This window comes from Xiphophorus maculatus, chromosome 22 (genome assembly GCF_002775205.1).
Source record: "Xiphophorus maculatus strain JP 163 A chromosome 22, X_maculatus-5.0-male, whole genome shotgun sequence".
In the NCBI taxonomy this organism is placed as follows: domain Eukaryota; kingdom Metazoa; phylum Chordata; class Actinopteri; order Cyprinodontiformes; family Poeciliidae; genus Xiphophorus; species Xiphophorus maculatus.
This window is the reverse complement of record NC_036464.1, coordinates 20,968,952-20,995,638: the sequence shown is the minus strand read 5'-3', so window position 1 is coordinate 20,995,638 and position 26,687 is coordinate 20,968,952. Positions and strand designations below refer to the sequence as shown.

At 40.2% G+C, this 26,687-nt stretch overlaps 1 protein-coding gene across 3 annotated transcripts; it reads right to left on the bottom strand.

Moving 5' to 3' along the window:
- Nucleotides 1-2,422: 2,422 nt before the first annotated feature.
- On the bottom strand, nt 2,423-8,891 carry LOC111606603. 3 transcript variants are annotated; one of them, XM_023327538.1, is made up of 3 exons: nt 5,832-8,891; nt 2,751-4,917; nt 2,423-2,547 (listed from the first exon to the last, which is right to left on the bottom strand). In XM_023327538.1, the coding sequence occupies exons 1-3, from the start codon at nt 6,822-6,824 to the stop codon at nt 2,519-2,521; spliced, it is 3,189 nt and encodes a 1,062-aa protein (XP_023183306.1). In that variant the 5' UTR covers nt 6,825-8,891; the 3' UTR covers nt 2,423-2,518. The 3 variants fall into 3 exon arrangements, with proteins under 3 accessions (XP_023183306.1, XP_023183308.1, XP_023183307.1); XM_023327540.1 differs by lacking the exon at nt 2,423-2,547 and having other exon boundaries at nt 2,863-2,936; nt 4,825-4,917; nt 5,832-8,889; XM_023327539.1 differs by lacking the exon at nt 2,423-2,547 and having other exon boundaries at nt 3,240-3,340; nt 3,573-4,917; nt 5,832-8,890.
- Nucleotides 8,892-26,687: the final 17,796 nt, after the last annotated feature.

Here is a 26,687-nt window from a genome sequence, read left to right as displayed (position 1 = left end):
CAACCAATATTGTTACGCAACAAATCAATATACAATCACAACAGGCTGGAAGACTAGTGCTAGCATACTAGCTCCCTACCAAACACTCACCAGTTCCCTCTTGACTAACCGTGATTCTTGCAACGTTTGGTTGAGTAATCACCCGGCTGCAAGTTAACAGACACACACGATTGAAAAACAGACAATAGAGATCTGAAAACCTCGTCGGGAACAGACCAGAAGCCTACCTGCACATCAGAGTCCCGCAGCGTTTCCTGCCTAAGCTGCGATTTGCAGCCATATAAACTGTGCTGCCAATTTAGGACGCTGATGTGCAGCTGTCACATGACGTCAGAGCCACGCGAGAACACTATTGTTCTCGCCTGGTTGGTGTTAAATAAATTAAGGGGAAGAGGAAAAAATGTTTAAGTAACCCTTTAAAAAATAAATCTAACAAAATGGAAAATAAAATAAATAAACTAAATCTAATATAGAAAATGATCCTGGTTACATCCTCCCCTCTTTAATTCCTGCACGTCCCGTTGCAGGGTTATTTAAATTAATTTTTTTTTCTGGATATTCACATTAGAAACTTGACTAAGAGCCTCAGCGTACACATTTGCCAAACCATGCAATAGAGCCTGAACTACTGAAATGAGTGGCTTACCCAACACAGGATATGTTAGACGACTAGGAGGTTGACGCTGTCGATCTGATCGCCTGGGCAATGTTTCAGACTCAATTGAGTTATAGGGTGAGCTGACACTTGCAGGACCTATAGATGACTCAGATTGAACGACCAGATGACCCTCAGCGTCAGGTTCTTGAACTTCAGGTAAGTGTTCGTCAGGTACTTCTCCCTCCATGTGTACTTTCACAGGCTCAGCTACATGTGGTTCAGAAAGTTCCTCTGCCTCAATCTGTTCCACAGGTAGCTTGTCTTCATAGTGAGACAGTGATGAATCAGTTGTTAAACAGGATTTTTCATTTTCAGATGGACTAGCAGTCTCAAGGTCTGTACTCTGAATTAGAGGTACAGGATGCTCTGGTGCTTCAGCATCACTTTGAGCCAAAGGTGAAATAGGCTGCAAAGTAATGGATTCGGGTGATGACTCGAATTTTCTCACCTTCACACTGAATCTGGTTGGGGATGGGATGGAAACTTCTGGCACATATGGCTCAGCATCCTCATCCTCCTGCATCGCATCAGGAACATCTGGATGGCAACCATCCTGGCTGCGAGTCTTTCGTTGTGAGGCAGGCATGGAGATGGAAGGGTCTTCTGTGGAGCAAACTGGCAGGAAACCACAAGGAAGCAACAGGTCTCTATGTAAAGTACGAGTTGGTCCCTCTTTGTGTTCAGGTTGTACAGTGTAAACTGGTACATTTTCAGCTCTGTTAACAACTTTGTACACCCCTGGTTCCCATCTATCTGCCAGCTTGTGCTTACCCCTCAGACGGATGTTGCGAACCAGTACTCGATCTCCTATCTCCAAACTGCATGGTGTAATTTTCTGATCAAAACGGGTCTTGTTCTTTGCAGCTGATTTGAGGGCATTCTCAGAAGCTAGTTTGTAGCTTTCTTTCAGGCTGGATTGCAGATTCTTAACATACTCTGAATGAGAGATGGATGATTGTTCTCTGACGGGTAAACCAAAAGCCAAATCCACAGGAAGACGAGGACAACGACCAAACATGAGTTCATAAGGTGTGAACCCTGTTACCACATTTCTTGTACAGTTATATGCATGTACTAAAGGTTTGACATACTCTCGCCATTTTGACTTTTGTTTCATTTCCAGGGTTCCAAGCATATTGAGCAGAGTGCGGTTGAAGCGCTCGACTGGATTCCCTCGTGGGTGGTACGGGGTAGTACGGCTTTTCTTCATGCCTACAACTTCACAGAGCTCTTTAATGAGCTTGGACTCGAAATCTGTACCCTGGTCTGAATGTATACGCTCTGGAATTCCATAATAAACCATAAATTCATTCCAGAGGTACTTTGCAACCGTCTTTGCCTTCTGGTTGGGGGTAGGAATGGCAACTGCAAATTTGGTGAAGTGATCAGTAAGAACAAGAATGTCTTTAGTATTACTACTGTCAGGTTCAATGGTTAAAAAGTCCATACATAGCAGTTCAAGTGGTCGGCTTGTTTGAATATTTATTAATGGAGCTGCTCTTTCTATTTGAGCTTTACGCCTTATGCAACGACCACAGGTTCTGACAAAAGTCTCCACCTCTAATGTCATTTTGGGCCAAAAGAAGCGTTGGCGCACCAGATCAATTGTTCTTTTCGATGCCCATATGCCCCATATCATGGTGCAAGCTCTTTAAAACAGTTGGTCGTAACTTGGGCGGTAGGATTAACTGGTAGATAAGTTTATCTCCATCATGTCTTCTCCGATATAGGATTCCATCCACCAACTCTAACCTGTTCCACTCTCTCAGGAGCAAAGGAAGGTCAGATAGCTCCTCTCGAACCGATGGAAGGACCTTCTCCCCAGTCTCCAGCTGATGAATGACCTCACGAATAGCAGGGTCAGCTTGTTGTTGTTCTTGGAGATCGACCTGAGATAGAGAGGGGATTAGAGGCAAGCCATGCAACTCTTCATTGCTGAACCCATCAGGGATGGAGTTAACAGAGACAGATAGAGACTCAACCAGTGCGACAGATCGACTTAGTTCAGTTTGGTTCTGTGTTCGGATTATACAACTCTGACAGATGGCGTCCACAATTTCAGGGGAAATGTCATGGGTGTTTTTACCATTACCCAACTGACTGGTCAGATGTTGAATGAGCTCCCTCTCTCGGCAGTGCTGGTCACTAGAAATATCTTCATGTGAGCGTCGGGACAGAGCATCAGCATCCAAATTCTGTTTTCCAGCACGGTACTGCAATTGGAATGAGTAGGTAGACAGTGCTGCTAACCACCGGTGACCTGTAGCATCCAGCTTGGCTGAAGAAAGAACATAAGTGAGAGGGTTGCTATCTGTGACAACTGTAAAGTTAGTCCCATAGAGGTAATCATGAAACTTCTCAGTAACACTCCACTTCAGGGCCAAAAACTCCAGTTTATGCGCAGGATATTTTGACTCACTGACAGACAGGCCTCGACTAGCATAAGCAATAACACGCAGCTTGCCCTCCTGCTCTTGGTACAATACTGCTCCCAACCCATTTGTACTGGCATCAGTATGTAAAATGTATGGCAGCTGTGGATTTGCAAACCCAAGAACAGGTGCTGTAGTCAATTTGGAAATGACTGTTTCAAAAGCAATCTGCTGATGGCTAGTCCATTTATCTCCAAAGGATTGCTTTGGATCCGAGTACTTTCCTTCTGGTTTCTTCAGTTTTGCAGGGCTGCGGGCAGGAGGATAACCACGGGTTAACTCATTAAGTGGTTTGACAATAGCAGCATAGTCTTTAATAAATCTTCGGTAATATCCAGCAAAACCCAGAAAAGATCGCAACTCTTTAAGGTTGCGGGGGACTGGCCAGGATTTTAAAGAATCAATCTTTTCTGGATCAGTTTCAACTCCTTTGTCAGAGACAATGTGTCCCAAATAACGTACAGATGACTGAAAAAACTTACATTTCTCTGGAGAGAGCTTTAGTCCAAACTGCTTCAACCGGGAGAGCACACGCAGCAACCGTTCCTCATGTTCTTCCAAAGTGGCAGAGAAGATGATGATGTCATCGAGGAAGACAAGGACCTCTTTAAGATGCAGATCTCCCATGCATCTCTCCATTAGCCGCTGAAACGTGCTAGGTGCATTTGTAATTCCTTGCGGCATCCTGTTCCACTCCCAAAATCCAAGGGGAGTTACAAAAGCTGTTTTAGCCTTATCTTCTTCTGCCATCTCTATTTGATAATAGCCAGATTTTAAATCCAACACAGTGAACCATTTGGACCCTGTCAAAGCACAAAAAGATTCTTCCAAATTAGGAAGGGCATATGCGTCTTTGATAGTTTGAAGATTCAGTTTCCTGTAATCTATGCATAGCCGGACGGAACCATTACGTTTCCGAACCACAACTATTGGAGAGGAAAATGGTGATTTAGACTCTCTTATAATGCCAGCTCCAAACAGGTCTCTAAGATGTTCACGGACTGCCTCCAGATCTTGGGGATGGATTGGCCTTGCTCTGTGTTTAAAAGGCGTTTCATCATTAAGTTTAATGGTATGTTTAACTGCATCTGTACAGCCAAAATCCATATCATGATGAGAAAATACTTCAGGCATGCTGTTCATTTTGTTGATAATATGTTCCTTCCACTCAGGTGGAATAGGAGAGTCTCCAAAATTAAACTCCAAAATGGTTCGTTGTGAGGTTTGAGATGTGATTTGTTGTGACAAAACAGTAGGTGCTGACCCAATGTCTGCAATAATGGTTAATGGTGATATGAACACCTCTTGCTCTGATTCATTCTTCATGATCACTGGGACTTTATATGGTGGATGCTGTGGCAGTGTAATTAGACAACTCTGAACACATAAACCCCCTGGTAAAGGCGAGCTAGGGTGTTCAACAATGGCCCACTTATTGGCAGATGGAGAGGCGTTTTTAACAGAACCCTCCAAGACAATGGTTTGTCCAGGTGAAATAAGGACTGGAGTGGTGCTTAACAGCCTGACAGTCCCTGCATTTCCTAATTGATTTTGCTGGTGCCTTAACTGTAGCAGTTTCAGGACCGCTCGATATCCTTGGGCCATGGATTGAAATTGTACATGGTTACTGCTAAGATGTTGTTCATACAGTGGCTCCAGTGTGTTCATGCCAATAAGTACATTAGATGGCCTGTCAGGACTAGTATCTGGGACCACAAGAGCGAGAGTTGGTACCTCTGTGTTTACTCCTATGAAGTCTTCAGGGAATGTGATGACCAGCTCCACGTACCCCAGATACGGAACAGACTGTCCAGCAGCACCTTCAACCTGTAACAAATTATCCAGAGGCAGTACAGGTTGGTTGCTTAACTTATCATTATAGAAAGAAACTGGGATCGTTGTCACCTGTGAACCAGTGTCTAAAAGGCAGTTACACACATGACCAGAAATGTCAACAACAGCAGCACACTTTGATCCAATCAAACCTTTGGGTAGCTGAGTGGGTAGTTTATTAGCTTGGGCTTGCAGTTTTGTACATTTAACAGTCTTTTCTTTAATAAGGGGACCGGTTTGGCTGGGACTGGTTCCGGTTTGTCCCGCAACAGGAACCATGCCTAGTTTAACTTCTTCTGAAAGATGTTCTGCTGTCGCTGAGCAAACTGTTTCCTTTTTCTGGCAACAAGAGCAGGGTTTGGTTCATTATTACATTGTGGCTTAATATGACCATTTTCACCACACCTGAAACAATAACCAGGTTTAACATGGACTGGTGGGAACTGTTTGGATGTCACTGTATTGCCCCCTTTTTCACCCGGCTTACTGTGTGTTACTTTAGGTTGTGATGTAGTCCTGGGCTGGGTGGTTGTGGATGTTAGCTTAGCCAGCTGCCGCTGTATATCTGCCAGTTGTTCTGCCAACTGCTGAGTCAATTTGGTTAAAGCAGCAACTGCTCCACCATCACCTGCATCAACAGAAACCAATTGTGCATGATTGACTACTTTTTGTTTGTTGGACCCCAAATATTGTCTCATCCGGGAAGTTTTAGCTGCCTCCCTGTCCTCTTCAGTACGTAGAAGTAGTAGCAATTCAGAGAAACTAGGTGGGACCAATTTCTTTTGTTTTAATTGGAGTTCAGCAATCAAAGTATTGTCCCAACAACCCCTACAAAACTGGCTTATGAGATGCCGGTTTACATCCTTGGCTAACACACCACCTCGTTTCAGGGCTAAGTTTAATGCTACCTGCAGCCGCTGGAGGTATGAAGATGGCTTCTCCCCTGCATCTTGGAAAGTGTCCATGAATTTTGCAAAGAGTTCTTCTCCATCTTGCACTGTGCCATATGCCGAATCCAATATGTTCAGATATACAGTAGGTGGAGTATCTGAACTTAGATGCTTCAGCATATCAGCGGCTGGGGGAAGTAAACTCTCCACGATCCTCCTTGATCGCTGCAGCTCAGAAACTGATGGGTCTTTTAGTAGCAGATCCACTCCTGAATGCCAGGTCTCGTAGTCTGCTTCATGTGCTGGTCTAGGCAGCCGTCCAGAAAACACTCGGAGCCTTTGTAGATGGTAAGCACTTTCCTCAGTTTTCATAATGTGTTCCACCACGTAGCGCTGGACTTCGGGTGGTTGGATGTCATCATCATGAAGAGAAGGTCTCTGTCGTGAGGTAGGTTGCTGCTCAAGTCTCTGTCTGGAAACTGTAGGATCAGTGGCGGTTGACAACGTTGGCTCTTCCTTCATTGTTGGATCTGCAGCTGCTGCCATAACCTCAGACTTCTCATCAGGATCCTCCATCTTAGCAGCTGAGTGAAGTTCAGCAACTGATTGTCCAATCTGAGTCATCGTGGATTTTAACACCTCTGCAAAATCCATGCCAGAAAGCTTTGCAAGTTTCTGTAACTCAAATAAATAAGAATGAGTTTTACTCTGTGAAACATGTTCTGCATATACAACAGCTAATTCAGAGATGAAAAATGTGTCTGACTTTTCAGATGATTTGAATGAATATGGTAAAATGGAACGCAATTCAGCTACTGCTGTACCACTGCTAAATTCAACCACAAACTGGCCCTCAAACTCAGAGTCAGCTTCAGAAATGATTTCAGTCTTTGTTATCTTCCCATATTGTTTCAAAAAGTCAAATACTTCCTCTTTACCATCTTCATCTGAAATGCCTTCAACCAAAACAGAGTTGGGAATTTTTACGTCGAGTTTTTGAAATTCATCCATATTGTTGATGACAAAAAAAACAATGATTTGTGTTTACAAAATGCCAACAACCTCCTGGCTAGCTCGCCAAGTTATGTAACCCACATTGCGTTCAAGGATTAACAAGATTTTAAATAATCCGAATTAAAATTTATCCAAACAGTTCTTAAAGTCTAGCTAGGTTCGGCTACTGGAGGAGATGGCAATTTGTAAAGCACAGAGACAGTAAGATGGTGCAAATTGGTGAGTTGTATTTAGTATTTACAATATATATACAATATATATACACATTAGTCCATAGTGTAAAGGAAAAACAAGTTAAAGTTCCTTATACCAAGGACGTCCACCAGTCTTTGTTGATGATGAAAAAAAACCAAAATAATCCACTTCCTTCAATGGGGACTTGAGCTGATCCTCCAATTGGGTCGGAAGAATGTTCCCAGATGATAAGTCTTGTGTTTCGGTATCCTGCTTATTTTAGCTCGCCAGTCTGGTCGGTGAAACCAGACAATCCTTGCTATTGTCAAGATCCCTCCAGCCACTCCTTGCGCGAGGGATCTGCAACGCACCTGGCCTGTATAAACAGACCTAATTAATCAGTTACATGTGCAGACGTTTCATAAGTAAATATAACTTATGCAACCAATATTGTTACGCAACAAATCAATATACAATCACAACAGGCTGGAAGACTAGTGCTAGCATACTAGCTCCCTACCAAACACTCACCAGTTCCCTCTTGACTAACCGTGATTCTTGCAACGTTTGGTTGAGTAATCACCCGGCTGCAAGTTAACAGACACACACGATTGAAAAACAGACAATAGAGATCTGAAAACCTCGTCGGGAACAGACCAGAAGCCTACCTGCACATCAGAGTCCCGCAGCGTTTCCTGCCTAAGCTGCGATTTGCAGCCATATAAACTGTGCTGCCAATTTAGGACGCTGATGTGCAGCTGTCACATGACGTCAGAGCCACGCGAGAACACTATTGTTCTCGCCTGGTTGGTGTTAAATAAATTAAGGGGAAGAGGAAAAAATGTTTAAGTAACCCTTTAAAAAATAAATCTAACAAAATGGAAAATAAAATAAATAAACTAAATCTAATATAGAAAATGATCCTGGTTACATAGAATAAAGTTTGACTGACTCAACATCTTCACTTCCGTTTTTCTCAAATGTTTAAGTAGAAATTTTATTAAAGTAACACAATATTTGTATAATTTAACCACAATTTTACATTGCATAAACAAACTAATATAGGTGACCAACATCTACAAATATTAATGGGTACAATTTATTCAATTTTTATGTGAACTTAAACATTTAATGGATGGATCTGTTGTACTAGAGAGAGAGTTCTTACTTTGAACTCCATGTTGACTGAAAATTAATTATCTTGAATCTTTCAGCAGAAACAAATTGAATCGCTAAAACATTGAGATCAGAATCGGAATGCTTTTATTCGTATGGTACCGAGGCGATAACAATACAATTAATTTAAGTACATTATAAGAATTTGATGTTTGCAGTTTTAAGGAAATTTATTTTCCAGTCTAATGACGTAAGTCCACTCTGAAGTGTACTATTACAGCTAAGTAGTAGAGTACACATGTTTATTGCGCACAAATAAAATAAGTCTCACTGACCTAAAATTAACGTCACCGTTTTAGTGATTAATCAGGCATTTACCTCTCACGTGGTTGCTATAGGCAATAGGTTAACACCTTATCCTTTACATTATGGGGTCTCAGGTTTGTTTGTTTTCATCCAGCGGCTTGGACTCACCAGCCAATCAGAGGTGTTGTCCGAAATCAACTGTCCCGTAACTGGAAACTATAGACAAGTCTACTTATTTACGTCTGAGCAGAGCCCGTCCGATCTGATTATGGTCGGTATATTGGATCAATAACTGATGTCTGAGAGAACCGAGAAGGGTGGAGTGCAGGGACAGGAGGGAAGCAAAGGTGCAACAGGTCACTCATTAGAAAGGATGAGCCATTGAACTCTTTATTATTATTATTATTATTATTATTAGTAGTAGTAGTAGTAGTAGTATTAGTAGTAGTAGTAGTAGTATTAGTAGTATTAAATAATAATAATAATAATTATTATTATTATTCAAATGGAATCTTTGCATTTGCTTAAATTATTTAGACTTGACTCAAATCAAGTCTAAATTATAATACTAATAATAATATTACTAATAATAATAATAATTATTATTATTATTAGTAGTAAATAATAATAATAATAATAATAATAATAATAATAATAATAAGTACCATTAGCCTATTGCTATTATTATTAATAATAATAATAATAATTACCATTATTACTATTATTAATAATAATAATTAGTCGTATTATTATTATTATTATTTAGACTTGATTTGGGTCCATGAAAAGACCGGAGTGAAACTTTTCCTTACTTTTTCTCACTAACTGGTCAGTCTGGTATCAGAGGGGTTTCTTGTCCAGCTCAACATATATAGCACAGCTCATCCCCCTGCAGCTGAAACTCCCGCGTTAAACACACAAACGACCTAAAAGAGAAACAAATGAATCTCGGACCACATCAAGTACTTAACCAATCGCTCTCGGGTTAGAATTTGACCCATATCCCATCTCAGCTTGGTTATTGCCTTTCATTCATTATTCAGCTTCGGATTATTAGCTATCAGATGGCAGATGTCAGAGCGCGATGGAGATGTTGATGTTCGACCGACTGAAGGAGCCATTATCCCAGCCGCTTATCAAACATTCATGTGGCAGCTGTAGTTTGTGGCCCTGCCCTCCGTCCTCTGCTCTCACGAGGCAGCTTCCCTTCACTGCTGAAGCTGCGGTGACCTTTCCCCTCGGTGTTATCGTATAGCGTTAAAAAAAAAAAAAAAAAGACGGCCCCACTTGTTTCTGATGATTAAAAACAGTCATCAGTATGACACATGAAATGAAATACATGGCAACTTACGTTCTTACGTAAGTTACATTTACGTTTTTAAAAAAAAAAAAAGAAAAAAAATGTTTTTACCAAATGAAAAATATGAAATTTTGAGCGAGTGATGAGATCGAAGGTCTGTTACGTCATAGCGAAATTCAGCTTTACCCACAGTAAGACTATGCATTTGATAAGTAAATAAAATTCAAGCTATGTTTTTTTTTCTTTTTTGTGCTGCACAAAAATTCACATTTTACACATGTTATTATCAATGACATCATCCTAAATGTATCACGTCGCTCGGCATAATTAACTTAATTACCTTGCGTGTCGTGAGGGCAGTAACAAAATTCAACTTTCTAAAGGCTCAACATCACAATTATTTCCCTAATTATGACTTTTAAAGGAATGATCTTTTATCGAAAAGTCTGCATGTTGAAATGAGCAAGTTAAAAGGTTGAAGCTGAAACGACGCGTGTCGATGTTTAAATGTGGCTAAAGTTGGTTCGGGTGGATCAACTTGGCCAAGCCAGATTCCCGCGTCTCTGACGAGGATAACTTTAGATACAGAACTTAAAAATCCAGAGCACGTTTTTATCTGGACTAAATAACACGAGGACCCGTGACGAAACTTCAAAGTTATGCTTTCACCGAACGGGTGTGTTTATTTTTAAATTACTATATTAATCTCGATTTATTATTTAAATGACACATCTGAGTTGTTTTTTTAAAATTTATAATAAGCCTAATTAAAATAGGGATAATTAATACACATAATTATATATTTCTTTTTGGAGTCTCTCTCTCTCTCTCTCTCTCTATGTCTCCCTCTTTCTTTCGCTTCAAACAGAAAAGAAACTTTTTCTCCCAACTTTTCTCCAGTTTATAGTGATGTTTTTCTCTTCTGTGGCTGTGAACACCTTTAATCCGCCACCTACAGCCAAAAAAAAAGAGGGAATGTCACTTTTCCAGTTTTCTCCCGGTAAACACGGCTGTTTTCATCCGAGCTTTAGGAGCCAGCAGTCCCCGCGCCTCGGCTTCAGCATTTCCATTTGACTGCGGCTGCACAGACCATCCGTGTCTCTTTGTAAAGTGCCCTGCGAACGCGGCGGTGTTCATTCTTCTGACCCCTCCGTGAACAGCACGCCGCCCTCTCTCTCTCTGCTCCCGCGCGGCCTCTGCCAAAACACAGCCGCACAATGCCGCGTGTGCGCGCTGCGGAATGCGGCCCGAAATCTCGTGCAGAGGTAATGGGAAGTAGTCGGAAGGTAAGGTCGAGGGTTCACGGCGGGGTTAAAGACAGTCATCCGTAGCTTTTTTTTTGTTTGTTTGTTTGTTGTTGTTGTTGATATTTCTGGGTTGTTTTTTTTTCTCTCTCCAAAACTCAACATCCTTCCTAGAGAAGGATGTGTCCAGAGTGCCACCGTCCTCACTGCGCGCACTCTGTTTGTTTGTCTGCGTTTATTAAATCTTCCCCCGGCAGGAAAACCCACCGACTTCACCACGTCACTGCTCTGCTCCATGAGAAACCTGTCTGTGTTTGGACTTGAAAAGTCTGTAGACTATTTATATCCTCAAGAAGGTTTCTGACACAAAAAAAAAAGAAAAAAAGAAAAAGAAAGAAAAATCCCTCAAGGTTCAAGGGAAAAGGAAAAACAAAAAGTAAAAAAATAATAATTTGAGTAACTGTTCAAACAATTAATGTAAACCTTGACATTTCTTCTTCTTCTTCTTTTTGCCTCTGCTCTTTAATTTAAATGAAAAATTATCCAAATGCTATTAAAACCTCTCACCCACTCCCACTGAAGTCCTTCTGCATTAAGTTTCTTGATTAATCCACAGAATAAATCATATTTTAGCTGTGACATTAATGTAAGTGTCTGAAAGGAAACAGACTTACAGAGAGTCATTCCCCCCCCCCCCCCCCCCCCCCCTTTTGGAGCAGAGATTACTATTATCTCATTATGGATAACTGCTTGGAGGTCAGGTGTTATCAACCAATTTAATTGCCACTGCATTAATCTCCAAGCTTTTGACCCAATTTATAGTATTTTTTCTCTCTCTCTCTAATGAAATGAGAATATATGTGGAAAGTCTGTGTAATATGGATTTTTTTAGGAAACCAGGTGAAATAATTATTAAAGCTTCACTGTATATTTATGCACGAGAGATACTTTGCAAAGGCCGTTTTTTTTCTAAAGCTTTATCTCTGTTGAGCTGGAATTGAAACGGGACATCTCCTTTGTAAATACTTTCCTCTCATTTTTAAGCATGTATTTGTTAATAAAGAGATTCATTAAACCTGCTTCAAACCGACTTTGTGTCAATTTCAGTTTATAAACATTGAGTTTTCTGTACAAGGATAAAGAAAAGTGCATGTGTGTGGAATTTTATGCTTTTATAAAGTTGACATTGGAAACATTTTTGATAATAACTAGTCTTTACTACAGCCAATGTCTCTTTACATTCAGAATCATGTCACAGCACGAACAATCTATTGTCCCTATGGATACATGTTTTGTATTATCTACATATCTTCATGCCTGTTAATCTACACATTTTTTTTTAGTTTTTTTTTTTTTACATTTTCTGCATCAATTACCCCATAAAAATTTCCGGTCTGTAACGAACCTCTGTCTGATTATGTGGCAAAACGGGAGCCTAAAAGTTTGAACTTATAAATTTGGGTTTGCATTTCCTTATTTGTGCTTTGTTGAAAATGAGCTGCTCTGTTTCACCTGCTCACCTAACAGTTTATTGTAGTGTAACAAAACATTTTTGATGCATAAAAAAATTGCAAATAAAACACACTGTGTCATTTATTTTATTTTATTCTTTTACTGTGTGGCTATTTTGCAGGTCAAAGTGCTGTGTAGCCAAATTAGCCGTTTTATAAAAAATTTGCTGGCAAACAGAGGCACATATACTCTCACTTGCTGTCGGAAATGTGGACCATAGAGATGTGTTAAGGTTTAAAAAGCAGTCCTGGTCTCTCTCAGACGTTTTCCATGATGGAGGACGATTCTTTTCTTTGGAGTGACTGTACATTTGCAGAACCCCTAAGAACAACTTTTACCAAGAAACAAAACCACAGTTCATATCAAGGAGGAAATGGGCTGAGAGAAAAGATAACTGGATAGATAAAGGGTGGAAATGATCAAAAGAATAAGGAGAAAGAATTAAGAAAGAAAGAAAGAAAGAAAGAAAGAAAGAAAGAAAGAAAGAAAGAAAGAAAGAAAGAAAGAAAGAAAGAAAGAAAGAAAGAATAGTCTGACATAGAGTGACTGACATTCATACAGCAGGATTAAAAGAAAATGATCAAAACACACAAGAAGAGTGAGTAACAGAGGTGAAGGGTTTTTCTTTTCCCCCCATCGGCATGAAGAAATTCAGCAAAATTCAGTGAAATTTAGTTTTATTGTTACATTTCCCCCCCCCGCTGCCTCTCTCCTCTGCATCGCCCATCCTCTCTGTTTTGCATCGTGTTTGCGCAGACATCTATACTGCAGAGAAATTTTGGTTGTCAGCCTATCTCTTCCTCACCATGATGCCTCTGAGACCAAGCAAGCAAGGAAAACACACACACTCGCGCACGCACGCAGGCCCACACACACACACACACACAAAAAGACCCACACTTCCAGTCACCACCGAGGAGGAGAACCTTGGCTCGGCGTTACAATGAAAACCCCACTTCCCCTCAGTCAGACAGACAGGTAGACAGCCGGGTGTAACACCAAATCCCTTCCCCCGGGTTTTTACTGAGGAGCTCGGCTCATTCTGGCACTCCTCGGCCGCCGTGTGTTGCTCTCTTTATCTCCTGCTTCGTGCTTCAAGACAGAGGATGGGAGTCAGCTTTTGGAAAACGCAGAGCTATGATACAATTGTAAAAGAGTTTGTAAAAAAAGTTTGGAGACGATACTAAAGGTTTTAAAATCTCAGCAGAAGCAACCAAATGAAACGCATCACGTCCAAAAGGAAGCATGACTCGTCTGTGCCTTGTCTCTCACTTCAACCTGACCCCAGGTTCAGTCATTTTGAGCACCACTTCACCCCAGAACCCACCTTCTCTCTCTCTCTCTCTCTCTTTCTGTGTGTGTGTGTAAAATTGTTTGATTTGTTGTGTGGGACCATAGAGGAAGATGAGAGAGGATGGGTCCAATCTTAGACTCCTGACTCATCCAAAGAGAGAACACTGCTGATATGGGAATGAAGCCATCAAGTGCACGCACACACACACACACACACGCACTTATACACACACACACACATACAGAGAGAGCTTCTTCCCATCAGGCTTTTGTTGTGTTTGCCAACAATGATCCTGACGATGATCTCATCACGTAACACGTCCAAAGCTTTCACATCCATGAGAATCAGTGTGTCACGAAGGAAGTTTTTCAGCAAGTTGGACAGGTGGGTAAATGGTGAAGGAGATCATATCGTCTCAGATAAATTCAGGAGTTTGATAGCTAAATATGTCAACTCAGACAGAGCAAAAGGAACAAGGAGGAACAAGAGGGGGGGACAAAAAAGTGGAACAGGAAAGCGCGCTAAAAGCACTGAGGCTCCCAGAACTCGTGTCAGCTCAGAAAATTCCAATAGCTGCGTTAGGTCAATAGCAAGCGGCTCTGTACGCCGGGGAAAATGGGGCATTCAAGTCCTGGCAAGAGTCAGAAAATAAAATTGTTCTTCCTGAACTGCAGCTGAAGATCATTCAAAGTGTGGATGAGATTTAGATATGAAAAGAAAAATAGGTTGTAAAATTTCCATTTGGTTCCTGAAGCATTTAGGCCACAGGAACTTTTCCTCACAATTTGTCAAAACTCAACTATAAATTTGAACGGATTATAGTTGAGTTATGGACCAACACAACATTGCACATAATTATGAAGAGATGAATTGTGAACGACATCTTTGCTCTCGTTTTTTTGAAAATAGCAAATGCTAAGTCTGAAAGGATGGTGAGTAAATGTGAAGCAAATGTTAACATCTTGCCTCAGATTCTCTGGATTAAGGTCTGGACTTTGACTGTGCCATTCTAAAACATGCAACAAAACTCTTCAATTGTTTTTGGGGTTATTGTCCTCAAATTAAGGTGACGCTTCCCTCATGACGCTCTTGTGTGTTCATGAGGCTGTTTGCTAATGTTTTCACACAGCGGCTAAAAACTGCTATGGTAACTTCTAAACTGGTTGCACTAAATAGCTTATATTTAGGGGTATCAGAGGGAAAAGGCAAGGTAAATACAAATGCAAACCATACTTTTTAGGTTTTTGTTGTTTAATAATGTGCAAACTTTGAATTGTTTTATCTACGAGCCACTTTATATCAGTTTAAAATCCCAATAAAATACGGTGACGTTTAAATCAGACAAAAATGCTTCAGGTTACTTTTGCAAGCCACTCTATGTTATCTACAAAACATAATTAAGAATTATTAGGAAAAATCCTGAAACTATAACCCAACAAGTTATAATCCTGAATACCATACAATAGTTTTTCTCTTTTTTTCCCCCCCCCCAGGGCTTTCATTTACTAGTTGAAGTCACAAATCAGTCAAAATGAGAGCCACCAGATACCGTAGTCATATCATCACTGAGAAATTCAGGCAAAGATAAACACACCAGCTCCTTTCTATTTTTTGTGCTAAAAAAGACATTAAAGAACAACACACCATAATTGTTGGCAGCTGCTAAAAACCGGCAGCCTGAACACACCACAGAGGCTGAAAAGGAGAATAATGCGCTCTCATCGATTGTTTACCAGATAATAGCCTTGTCGTTACTTATCTAACAGAGGCTGCTTGATTGAGTTTCACTTCCCTCAGGTTTTCCCACCGCTCTGCCATGAGAAGAAGAAAAAAAGAAAGAAAAAAAAACCCCAAAACAAAATGAGAGACTAAAATTACCAAAAAATATTATTTATTCATTTATTTAGTTACTTTAAATGGGAGTCAGAGTTGATTTGCAAGTGCTGTGCCTGACGAGCATGAACAAAACGCAGAGCCAGAGTCGAAATAAGTCCAAAAAGAAAAAAAAAACACAACAAAAAACAAACAAAAAAAAACACAACTGTATCTGTTGTTGTGCTAATCCTAAATGAAATATGTATTCAGTAAAAGGATTAGGGCATCCAGTGTCATAAAAGAAACCACTTACCAGCTCCAAAGGTAATTTGTAACCTTAGCAACTGCTTGTGGAAATGAATGGGGGATTAGGATTGGCTGCAGCCAGCGTCGTCCTCAAGCGGTCAAAACAACCTACTCACACACCGATGCAAACCCAGTGGGTGCAATAAAAAAAAAACTAAGTTGCTATAAGAAACAAAAACAAGGCGTCGTGTTATACTGAAGTGCAAAAGTAAAGTGAACAGGGAGACAAACAGATCAGGAGGAAAAATTTGAAAAGAACAAACAGGAAACTGGCAGCAACAAGTCAAGGAAGGGGTCACCATGTTTGACGATGACCTCACTAAAGGGTTAGTGGGGTTTGAGGATGGTTGTGTGAGTAATGAATCCGCCTTGCCTTTATTTTATTCATCAAACCAAAACTGTCAAGACAATTGTGCGCGTTCAACAGTCTTTATTTGTTTGCGGTTTCGTTGTGTGCCAGTTCTCAGGGCGCCGAGGCCTCAACTGAACCTGCAGGTTCTCACATTACACTTAATGATGTCGACTCTCACTCCAGCAGACACGGATGAGACGGGGTGTAGCCTACGTCTTACACGTACATGCCTTCGTGCGGAGAGGAAGCCGCAAAACTGAAGCAACGTGGGTAATGATGTAAATCTCACAGGAGGGAACATCTGCAGGTCAAACCGGAGGAAAAGTGACTGAGAGAGGAAGCAGAGGAAGGAGGAGTGCTCCTGTTGTTGGAGGCGTATCAAGTAGCTAATTGCTTAATCACGTGGAAGTGACGATAGCCCAACTTGTTCCTCCTTTTGTTTGACATAATCCCTCTGTATTTTTTTTGTCCTCTGTGTTGCCTGCTCATGACTCCCTCTCAGCCTGCCCGCTCCTCCGCGTGACTCATCATCTTCCCTTCTCCCGCCTCGCGCCGCCTTCCTCGGCCGTCACTCCCACCATAAGTCCGCGGAAGCTATTAAAACGGTGGCAAATGGCTTCTCCGGTGACATTTGCTGACATTCAAGGAAGTGCATTTATCAGAGTACTACAGTTCACCTTGGTGAATGAAATCCATTTGTGCTGCTGTGATGGCCCGGTGGCCCCTCTCTCTAACTCGCCCCCCTCCTCCCTCCTCCTCTCCCTCCATCCGTGTCCCTAAATGGATGCCCAGTGTACGGGGAAATGGCAAGGTGGCGCGCGGCTTCACAGCTGCTCTCAAATGTCACGCTGAAGAAAAAATCTTTAATGGGCTAAGTGTAGCCTTTCCAGCCCTAACTTGTCAGGTAATCAGAAATCTCTCTCTCTCTCTCTTACTCTCCGTCTCGCCACTCATCCACCTCTTCCTGGCTCCTCGGCTCCCTCGGGCCACGACACACCACTAATTACCTGTTATACCAATCGGAGAGTGGGATGGCATGGAAGGGGAAGACTGCTTTTAAGGAGGGAGGATATCCCAGCCTCCCCGCTCATTGCTTTCAGTCAGGTAGGCTGCATATCTTTTCACTTGGTTACCAGTTGCATACAGCCGAGGCAGAGCTCTTTGGCACCACAGTCACCTGGGACGTGACACCTCTTTATGAGGAGATGGTTTTCGTGTAAGTGAAGGGAGCTGATTTATTATGCTCACCTGCAGCCAGTGGTCTCTGTTTCCTCAAGGAAAATTTACATTTTGACCGACACATGAACCGTAAGCCAAACAAATCCACAGCTTGTTTTCATTTTTTATGCTGTTTTCTTATATATATATATATATATATATATATATATATATATATATATATATATATATATATATATATATATATATATATATATATAAAAATTGACCAAGCTTATGTGAAATATACAAAGCAATGTAACCAGAGCCGGCCAAAGGAGGAGTGAGTTGGTGACCAGGCCGCTCCCTAGAGTGCCTGACTGCTGACACAGAATAATAAAATGTAATTTCTAAAGAATGCGATGGCGTTTCAACATACTCCAAATGGTTATGGATAGCATTTAGAGAAAAAGAAAAAGTTTCATTCTTTAGAAAAACGTCAAAGTGACATATGATTCTCACCCAAAGGAAAACACAATAGTTAGCACAGACATATACAGTCAAGCGTAAAAGAAAGACACCTTGAGATAAATGTTGAGTCCTAAATGTGAAAGGTGATGCGGGTCCATCAATAGGGCCAATCAAGTTTGACTTTCAACTTATTTGTTTTGGCAGGCAAGTCCAGACAACCATCTATTTTCACATTACGTTTGTATTTTTGTCCTAGCACGATCAATTCTTTGAAAATGTGTTCTAAAGTTGATCGTTTATCAGTTTCTTTTTTATCATTATTATTGCCTCTAAATCGAAGTATTGTGGTATACACCTCGACTCTTTTGACATCTGAAGGCAACTGCTCAATCAAATTGAATTATTTCTTCTGACAGATATTCAGAGCAAATCTTTGGGACACTCACCTGATGACAGAGATTCATTTCAGTCATCTTCCTGATGGCATAAATTTGTGTGCACAAGGTACAAAATAAGTTTAATCTGCATCTTTGACCACAAACGTGAGGGCTCACTCGGGATAAAACAAATTTGCTATGCATTAGAGGGAAAATGAATCACATTTTTTTTTATGTTTGGAGCCGTTAAAAAGTATAGGTTTTATCTAAATTGTTCTGGTCTTCGGAGATTAAGATGCCATCATCCGTTTATTGTCACGTCAATAAAAATTATGACAGTTTCCTTTTGTTGAGGGCGTTTGTGATATGAAAGGTGTTTTTGTTGCCTCGTATTAGCTTTGATTTGTCTAAGCTGCTTGTTTAATAAATATTTATTGACAATTTTTTTTATCATTAGATTCACACAGTAGTTTTGATCGCTGAAAAAACATCGTGTCGTGATGCCGCAAATAAAGTTATTTTGTTTTCATATTAAGATTCCACTTAATATGAAACTTAAGTAATGGAAATTAACGTGGAAGTTCCACTTAATAGCATATTGGGTACAACTTAACATATTTGATCGGATAAAAAGCCTCTCCAAACCAAGTTCCTGGGCTAAATTTCAACTCCAGTCCGCCGCTGACTTGGGACCCAAAATTATGTGTCTGGTTTTAGAGAGGTGAGAAAAATAAAAAACTATTTAGGGAGTGGCAGTTGTGTGCTGACGAAAATGCCTCGACGATGTCAGAGGTCAAAGGAGAATGGGCAGACTGGTTTGAGGTGACTGGGAGAGGACAGCAGCTTAAATAGCCATGAGCTACGACTGTTTGCTCCAACCCTTTGAAGCAGATGCGCCACAGCAGGAGGTAAACAATAAATTGACGTAGAACTTTTTCTACCACACTTTACACCCATTCACCCTCATCTATACACCAATTGGTAGCAACTTGGGGTTAAAGTGCCTTGCCCCGGGGGCACATCAACACGTGACAGGAGGTAGCTAGAATTGGCGCTACAACCCTTCGATTGCAAGACACCTTCTCTAAGCCCCAATTGAGCAACAGGTTTGAAAAACAAGGCTGGTTGGATAAGTGCAACTTTCAGCTGGATCATTCAGAGAGTATTCCTAGAATTCAGTGCAAACAAAATGAAAACACGAATCCATCCCGATTCTTCACAACAGTTCAGGCTGCAGCTGGTTATGTAGTGTGAGATTTTCTTTGCACAATCTGATCAACATAAACACCAATTTACCTGAGTGTTGTTGCTGACCATGTCCATCCTTTAATGACCACTTTAATGGCTACTTCCAGGTGAACAATCCTCCATGCCACAAAGCTTCAAATGATCCCAACTTGGGATTTTACTTTAGTCCAATGGCCTTCACTGTCACCTGATATCGATCCAACAGAGACTGAATGAATGAATGTCCTGACAACAAATCTGCAGAAACTGTCTCATGCCACGCTGTCAAAATGAACCAGACTCTCAAAGGAATATCTCAAATATCTCAATATCTCAAACACCTTTTTAAATCTATTCCACAAATAAAAGCAGTTCTGAAGGTAAAAGTGCCCAGTAATCAGTAATCAGTAGCAGGGGTGTGCAGTATAATTACATTTACTCAGTTACGTTTACTTAAACATTTTGCTAAAATGAAGTACTTTTAAGGAGTAATTTTTCTACACAAAAAATGTTCCTCATTTCTACTTTCTTGCTTGTACTTGAGTAACATTTAAAATAAAATGTCACTACTCAAACTCGAGTTGTTTCTGGATATTTGACCCACTTTGAGTAACTTTTCTGAATGAAGGGGAAAAAAACTAAATCCATGTGATACAGACACACCTACAGTTAAAGTAAGATTTCTTTCAGTATATTTATTTTACCAACTGTATTAGTTTCATAGTTTGTTCATTTCCTATTAGTCTTTAAATTGTGTACATAACTTTACTTTATTGTCTGTCTGATTACATCATTTTGAAATGTTAAATCAGGTAATCTGATCAGTTACTCAGTGCTCGAGTGACCTTTTTTCATCAAATACTTTTTTACTCTTACTTGAGTAAATTCTTGGACAGCACGTTTTACTTGAGTAAAAATATGTTGTCATAGCGCAATACCTGCTAGAGCACAATCTCTACTCAACATCAAGGCCGATGTAAGGTGTGTGTAGATGCCCATTAAATGTGCTTCATTTATTTTTGTCCAAATATGAACACTGACCACTGATTGTGTGATATCCTGGTTAACATCAGAGCCATTTGACTCAAACATTTCTATGCAAACTTGCAAATTGTGCTCAGGTGCCGAAAAGCTGACACTGTTTTATTCCAAATATGGACTGACCCAGAGGATTAACGGCTGTCTCTTTCTTCTTTTTTTTAATGCAAAGTACTTTCTTTTCGTCGCCTTCAGTTATCACACCTTTCCCCAGGCTCACTGGAGCTGCTTTACTCCCCAAAAGAAAGAACAAAACTGAAACGTCACCAGTAAGAAGTGAAAGACAATGTAGCGTGCCCTCAGGCCAACATGTGGAACTTTCCTTTCGTCCAGGTAATGTTAGTCAGTAGAAATAACAAAAAGACGATTGCCAATCCGACAAGTATGCTTTCGAGTTGTTCATTTGCCAAGTCATTTGCTGTATGCTACATTTGGTCGAAACTGAAGAATGCTGCCGGGTCACGCCCTGGGACATGGTGTACTAATTTAGCCGCTTACCAGATACCTTTTCAAATTTCCTGCCCCTCCCAAATGAATGTAAATCCAAAACAAATCATGGAACTGCTAACGGAGAATGCAGGAAGGTTTTCCGTCAGCCCTCAGAGTTTGTTTTGCGTAAGAGGGTTAATTTCCAGAAGTGCGTGACACTTTAGGTATTTCTTGGGAACTTGGTTATGGGAAAGCTGACTGCTGCTTTGGGAGTCTGAAATGTCCGTCCATCTATTATTTAAACACACTTATTGTCCTCGTGGGGTCGCGATGGGGCGCAGGGGCCTGTCTCTAGCGGCCGATGGGCGAGAGTTTGAAATATGACATTAATGGATTTCAAAAGTAATTATATCGCTTAGACTTAAATGACCTCCTCTAAAGCACTTCAAAGCTACTTTTAAAACTTTTTCGTAAATTTAATCCACTCACTTTATGTACAGTGATAAAATGAGTATAGCAAAAAAGTCAATATTTTATTGTTTGTAACGACTTTAACGAATTAAAATTCTCATCAGTGTCGGGGATAACCCAAGTAATGAACAACTATAATGTTTGTAATTAATCCAGAAAATCCATGGGTTTAAAATTAACATAAAAGATGTGATAAAAGTTTTACATATTTGCAGAAGTGTATTAGATATTTTGTGGAAACTTTTTTTTTGGTACCTTTACACATGGAGAACCTTGGGATCTTTGACATTTTTTCACACAAACTGCCTTCAAATCTTTCTTTGCATATTCATATCATCCCATCGAGTTTTGATTGGATACAAGTCAAGTGACTCTTGGTTATACTTTTATTTGTTTTTAAATACTAATTATAATTTTTCTTGGCTGTATGTATTACAACTGTTTTGTTTTTCTGATTTTTGTTGTCTATAAATCCACTCCCATCAATTCTTATGAAGAATGTCTACATTCTACATTTCTATATCCATCACTGCTTTGATTACATGAGGTCTGTGTGTTTTAGGAAGCCAAATATATTATGTTCCTACCTGCAGAGTTCATTTTTGCCATAGTTCTTACCTTAATGTGACGGCAACACGAGGCGTAAGGCAACAGATCTGAGTTCATTTGGCGCCCATTTGTTCTTTTCCACATTTTTCATCTTGTTCACTGACATTCTACTCAGTGTTTTCTAATTCCAGAAGATACATTTGACTCTTGAGCCCCTTCTGATGTCATAAACCTAAATATACAGAAAGCAGAATTAATAGGCTTTCTTCCTAAAGAAGGTTATTTTTATAAGATAACACAGTGAAAATGTACATTTTCTTATGATTTTTATTGCCAGTGTATATTAGAGAACAAAATAAATCACCCCATGTAATCGTTAAACCCTGGTTCATAACGCCGCTATAAAAACTTAGCCTCGGTGTGACATGTCTTTCTGACAGATTTACGTTCCCCCCTCTGGGTGTCAGCTGGCTGACTGACAGATGTTCTTGTAATGTGTAAGTTAATTACAAAGACTCAACATTTTAGCAGTCGCTGTAACTGTAAACTGTTAAAGGCACGTGGTATTTTCCCCTCTCTTTACTTTCTTTTACCGCATGTTTGCTTTTTCTGTGGAACGAAATGCTGGCACAGCGCTGCTCCAAGCTAGCACGACGGGAGGGGCAGCACGTGGTCACGGTAAGGATAGCTTCTTGGAGCCCAAACAAGTCAACCCACCTGCTGTCGTGCCTCACGTGCAAGCTCACAAAAATTGGCATAAAAAAAAAATCTCTTTATACACGCAAATGAAGGACGATTTGCGTCACAAAGTGATGCGTGTTTGGTACACACGCCCCCAAGGCACGGCTTGCCCGCCACCATCCCAACACAAAAACATCTCTGTACATGTCAAAGGTTCATCAGGTAGCAGGGTGTAATGTTATTTTTCTCCAGGCTGAGCTTTTGAACCAGCAGAAGATTAAAGAAATGTGTGATAGATGACGTGAAGAGAGTAATGAGGATATATTGGCAGGAGCAGAGGTGTTAATGAGACAAAGCCGAGAGGAGATGATTGACAGCTTTGACCTTAGCGTGACATTCCACACAAAACAATGCTTTCATGATATTTTAGACTGTACGAAACCACTAAACGAGCTCGTGACAAGTTTTTATGTGTGGGACTGTACATCTGGGTGCTCTCGCATGTATACATGCAGACAACTGGAGACAAAAGGTCGAGTTAAGTTAAAGTGCAAAGGTGGCTGCAAATGGGGATAGAGCAGACCCCAGAGGCAGCAGCAGCAGCAGCAACAGCACACAGCTGAGGCTGAGGGGCAAATAGCATCCAGTTGAAACATGTCACAGCTTAAAAGAAAAACTAAAACGCACTTTAAGAGATTCAGACTCCAAGACCTTTGAGAAGTTAAAAGGTGTTTGAAACACTTGATTAGATACAATCCATTAATTAAAATATGTATGGACTTCAGGACTTTTTAAAATGTACATAAGAACGAAAAACTTGCATCTGCGGTACATGCATTACCTGCTCAATAGTCTCCTGAGTAAACTTTTAAAATTTTTCTTGTTAAGTTTGCCTCTGAAGTGAATATATATATATATATATATATATATATATAGTTGTTTTTTTTTTTACCTTTCATAGTACATTTGAGTACAAAGAACAATGAACATTGTTCTTTTATTCTATGAACTACTGACATGTCTCTGAAATTCTAAGCAAAAATTTAGTATTTATTTGCAGAAAAAGAAAAATTGTCAAAATAACAAGAAAAAGATGCAGTGTTTTCAGACCTCAAATAATGCAAAGAAAATAAGTTCATGTACATTTAGATACAACAATATTAATGCTTGAACCCAGGAATAGTTCAGAAATCAATATTTGGTGGAATAACCAGGAGGTTTTCAGTGGGGCTCTGTACAATTTTTTCCAGAGTTGTACATTACTGGAGCAACATGATATGAGACATGGGAAATTCAGATTCAATATGGAGCACAGAGGAAGTGTTATTTACTTAGAACAAGCTCCTATATCTCGCTACAGTTACCTGTGAGCACTAAGACATTCGCACTAGAAACAGGATCAAAAATCCTTGGTAAGATTTTGTGTTCTCGTCATGCATTTATTCCTGCTGCCTTGCAAAGCTGCTTTTGTAGAAGAGCAGATCCTTTAAAAAGTCAGCCCTGTCTTCCTCTCCACATTTTGGCCTTTCATAATGTCCGGCCCCTGTACTGATAAGCAGTTCTTCCATTCAGGGGAAACACGGACAGCCGTACAAAGATGTGAGAACGGGAAAATGACTTTTGGGGTCACACATCATTTGAGAAAAATAATTACATTTTTTATTTTATTTTTTTTGCGTCTTGTCCATATAAAGATGCAGGTCTTAACGCGGAAGACGTGCGTCACACCAGAGAAAGATGGAGCAAAAACATAGAGACAACTTTGTCTTTTCTCACTCTTGCTGGTGCCTGTCCCTCTTGCCCTCCCGTTGGGTGGCAGAAATAGGGGTCTCTTACTGTGCAACACAGATGCCGTCAGGGATTCACCCCCATGCAGCAGAGTAAGACTTAAATCTCAGGACATTGTGTTCGTGCACATTTCCGTTCCTATCTTTATGGAGACCACAGGAGGGAAGACATATTTGGAAGCGATTTGTCTGCCCCTCCCTTTTCTCTCAGAAACACGAAATGTTGCTTGAAGGAAGTTTGACGTTTGGGGTTAGGATTCGGTTTAGGTTCGAGGGTTGTGCTCGGGTTCCACACCTCACTGTAAAGGGCAAGTGCATACTCAAAGTCTACGAAGCACAAACACAGCTAAACGCCAATGCGTACACACGCAGAGCTATTAGCGTGGCTCGGCAGCTCCAGGAAAAGAAGGCCACAAAATGTCTTGTTCGCACCTTTCCCCAGACAGCCTGTCCACCAAGTGCTTTTCTGTGTAAGAATGTAGGACGGGTGTGCATGAGCATGTGTGTGTCAGCACGACCGCCCTCCCACAGACTTGGCTATTCTACCGACAGAGTTGACGTGGACATGGCTGAGTGTGTGTCTCAGTTATGATAGGGGAAGCAGAGAAGTGTGTGTGTGTGTGTGTGGCTAAAGCAGCTCTTCCTCCACTCTGGTCCGATGACCATGTTCATGTCACTGCATCTTTTCTGTTCCTCATACGAGATTTTCTTTTGGAAAGGCTTTATCGTGAAAGGGAAATTTACCAGGAAAACACCCACATATGGCAAAAACAATCAATAAAAAGAAATACCTAAAAGACAACCAACTTAGTTTCAGTTCCTTATATGATTTATAAAAATATACAGGAAAGATTCTACTGTTTTGATGTTGATGCAAACTTACTTTTTTACATCTAAAAAAGTAAAGGTCCAATATACTTCTACAGTAGTAAGCTTCTACCTACGCTTTTTTCGGTCTACATTTTGTGTTGTCATTGACATCAAATTTGTTTATCTATTTTTATCACTTTTGTTTATTTTTTAGCATTGTGTTTTTTCTTCCTTTTTTTTTTTACTTATGTATGGAAAGGTTAAACATGACCAAAATAATAAAAAAAGTAACCTATTTTTTACATTTGACTCAAAGTTGCTTTAAAACATTTGATTGTAAGTCATATAAAGCTTATATGGAAAAAAAACAACCAGACTGCATTAGCAAACACACAGATTGAGTAGATGAGGCAGGTTGCTGTTAATCTTGAAACCAGATTTGCGTTGTTTTTCCCCCCACACATGTTTAAGCACAAGCCTTTGTCTCAAAGGAAGGGAAGATTTCTACCTTTATCTGTGTTCAGTTAAATCACTTTAAAACGAGAGATTGTGCTGTTCCAAATCTGTCTTTTTAGTCAGTTTAAAAAAAAACAGATGTGCGAAAAGTTGCTTCTCTTTTATCATTATTTTTCTTCTGTTGTTTTGAGAAAAAAAAAACTGAAAGATGTTCTCTTAAGTGAACTGGTCGGGCTGGATTTTAGTGTCGGAGGAGTAAATGGTGGTGCAAGTAGATAAATACAAATGGTGTATTATGGGCCAAACTACATCGCTTTGCAATCGTTTCACTCTCCTCGAACATTTCCACCTTTGGCGGCACAACAACCAACAACGCTTAATGTATTTTAAACCTTTTGCTCCCCAAGTGGACTCTGTTCACTCATTAGGTGACTTCATCACACACCCCTAAATTGATTTTGTTTAGTGGCTTAAAAACTTTCTAACATTTTCCTTCTAGTTCATACTACTACTTTGTGTTGATCTGTCATGTAAAATCCAAATAGAGTACGTCGAAGTTTGTAGTTTTAAAGCAATTAAATGTTGAACTACATAAGGCAGGTGAATGTTTTCTCAAAGTCCTGCATAGTTCTTTTTATCCTTGATAAACTTTTTCTCTTTTTATGTAACGCAAACCAGGAAAGTTGATCATACTGACTTAAAATTCAGGAGTTAACATTAAATATGAGAAGAGAATAGAAGCTCATGTCATCCTTTCGTTTCCAAAATAAAGCCCCTGGGACAAGTTTCTCTACTATCCACCCTGTCATTTACAAGCACATGAAGAAGGGGGTAAATATTCACACATGCAGTGACGCACAGAGAAATTTACTGGTGACCCAGAGAGGATGACTTTCAGCTTGCTGAGTCCTGATTGGGGAAAGGCTGGCCACAAACTCAAAAATCCAAATTTTCACCAATCAGTGAATGCATCATAGCAAGAAGAAG

What these genes read in the sequence shown, in the direction of transcription:
- LOC111606603 (XM_023327538.1), bottom strand. Translation starts at nt 6,824, where the DNA reads ATGGATGAATTTCAAAAACTCGACGTAAAAATTCCCAACTCTGTTTTG. An exon ending in CATACCTCCAGCGGCTGCAG is followed by an intron (nt 4,918 to 5,831) that starts GTAGCATTAAAC and finishes AATTTGTTACAG; the next exon opens with GTTGAAGGTGCTGCTGGACA. An exon ending in ACATCTGACCAGTCAGTTGG is followed by an intron (nt 2,548 to 2,750) that starts GTAATGGTAAAA and finishes TCTCTATCTCAG; the next exon opens with GTCGATCTCCAAGAACAACA.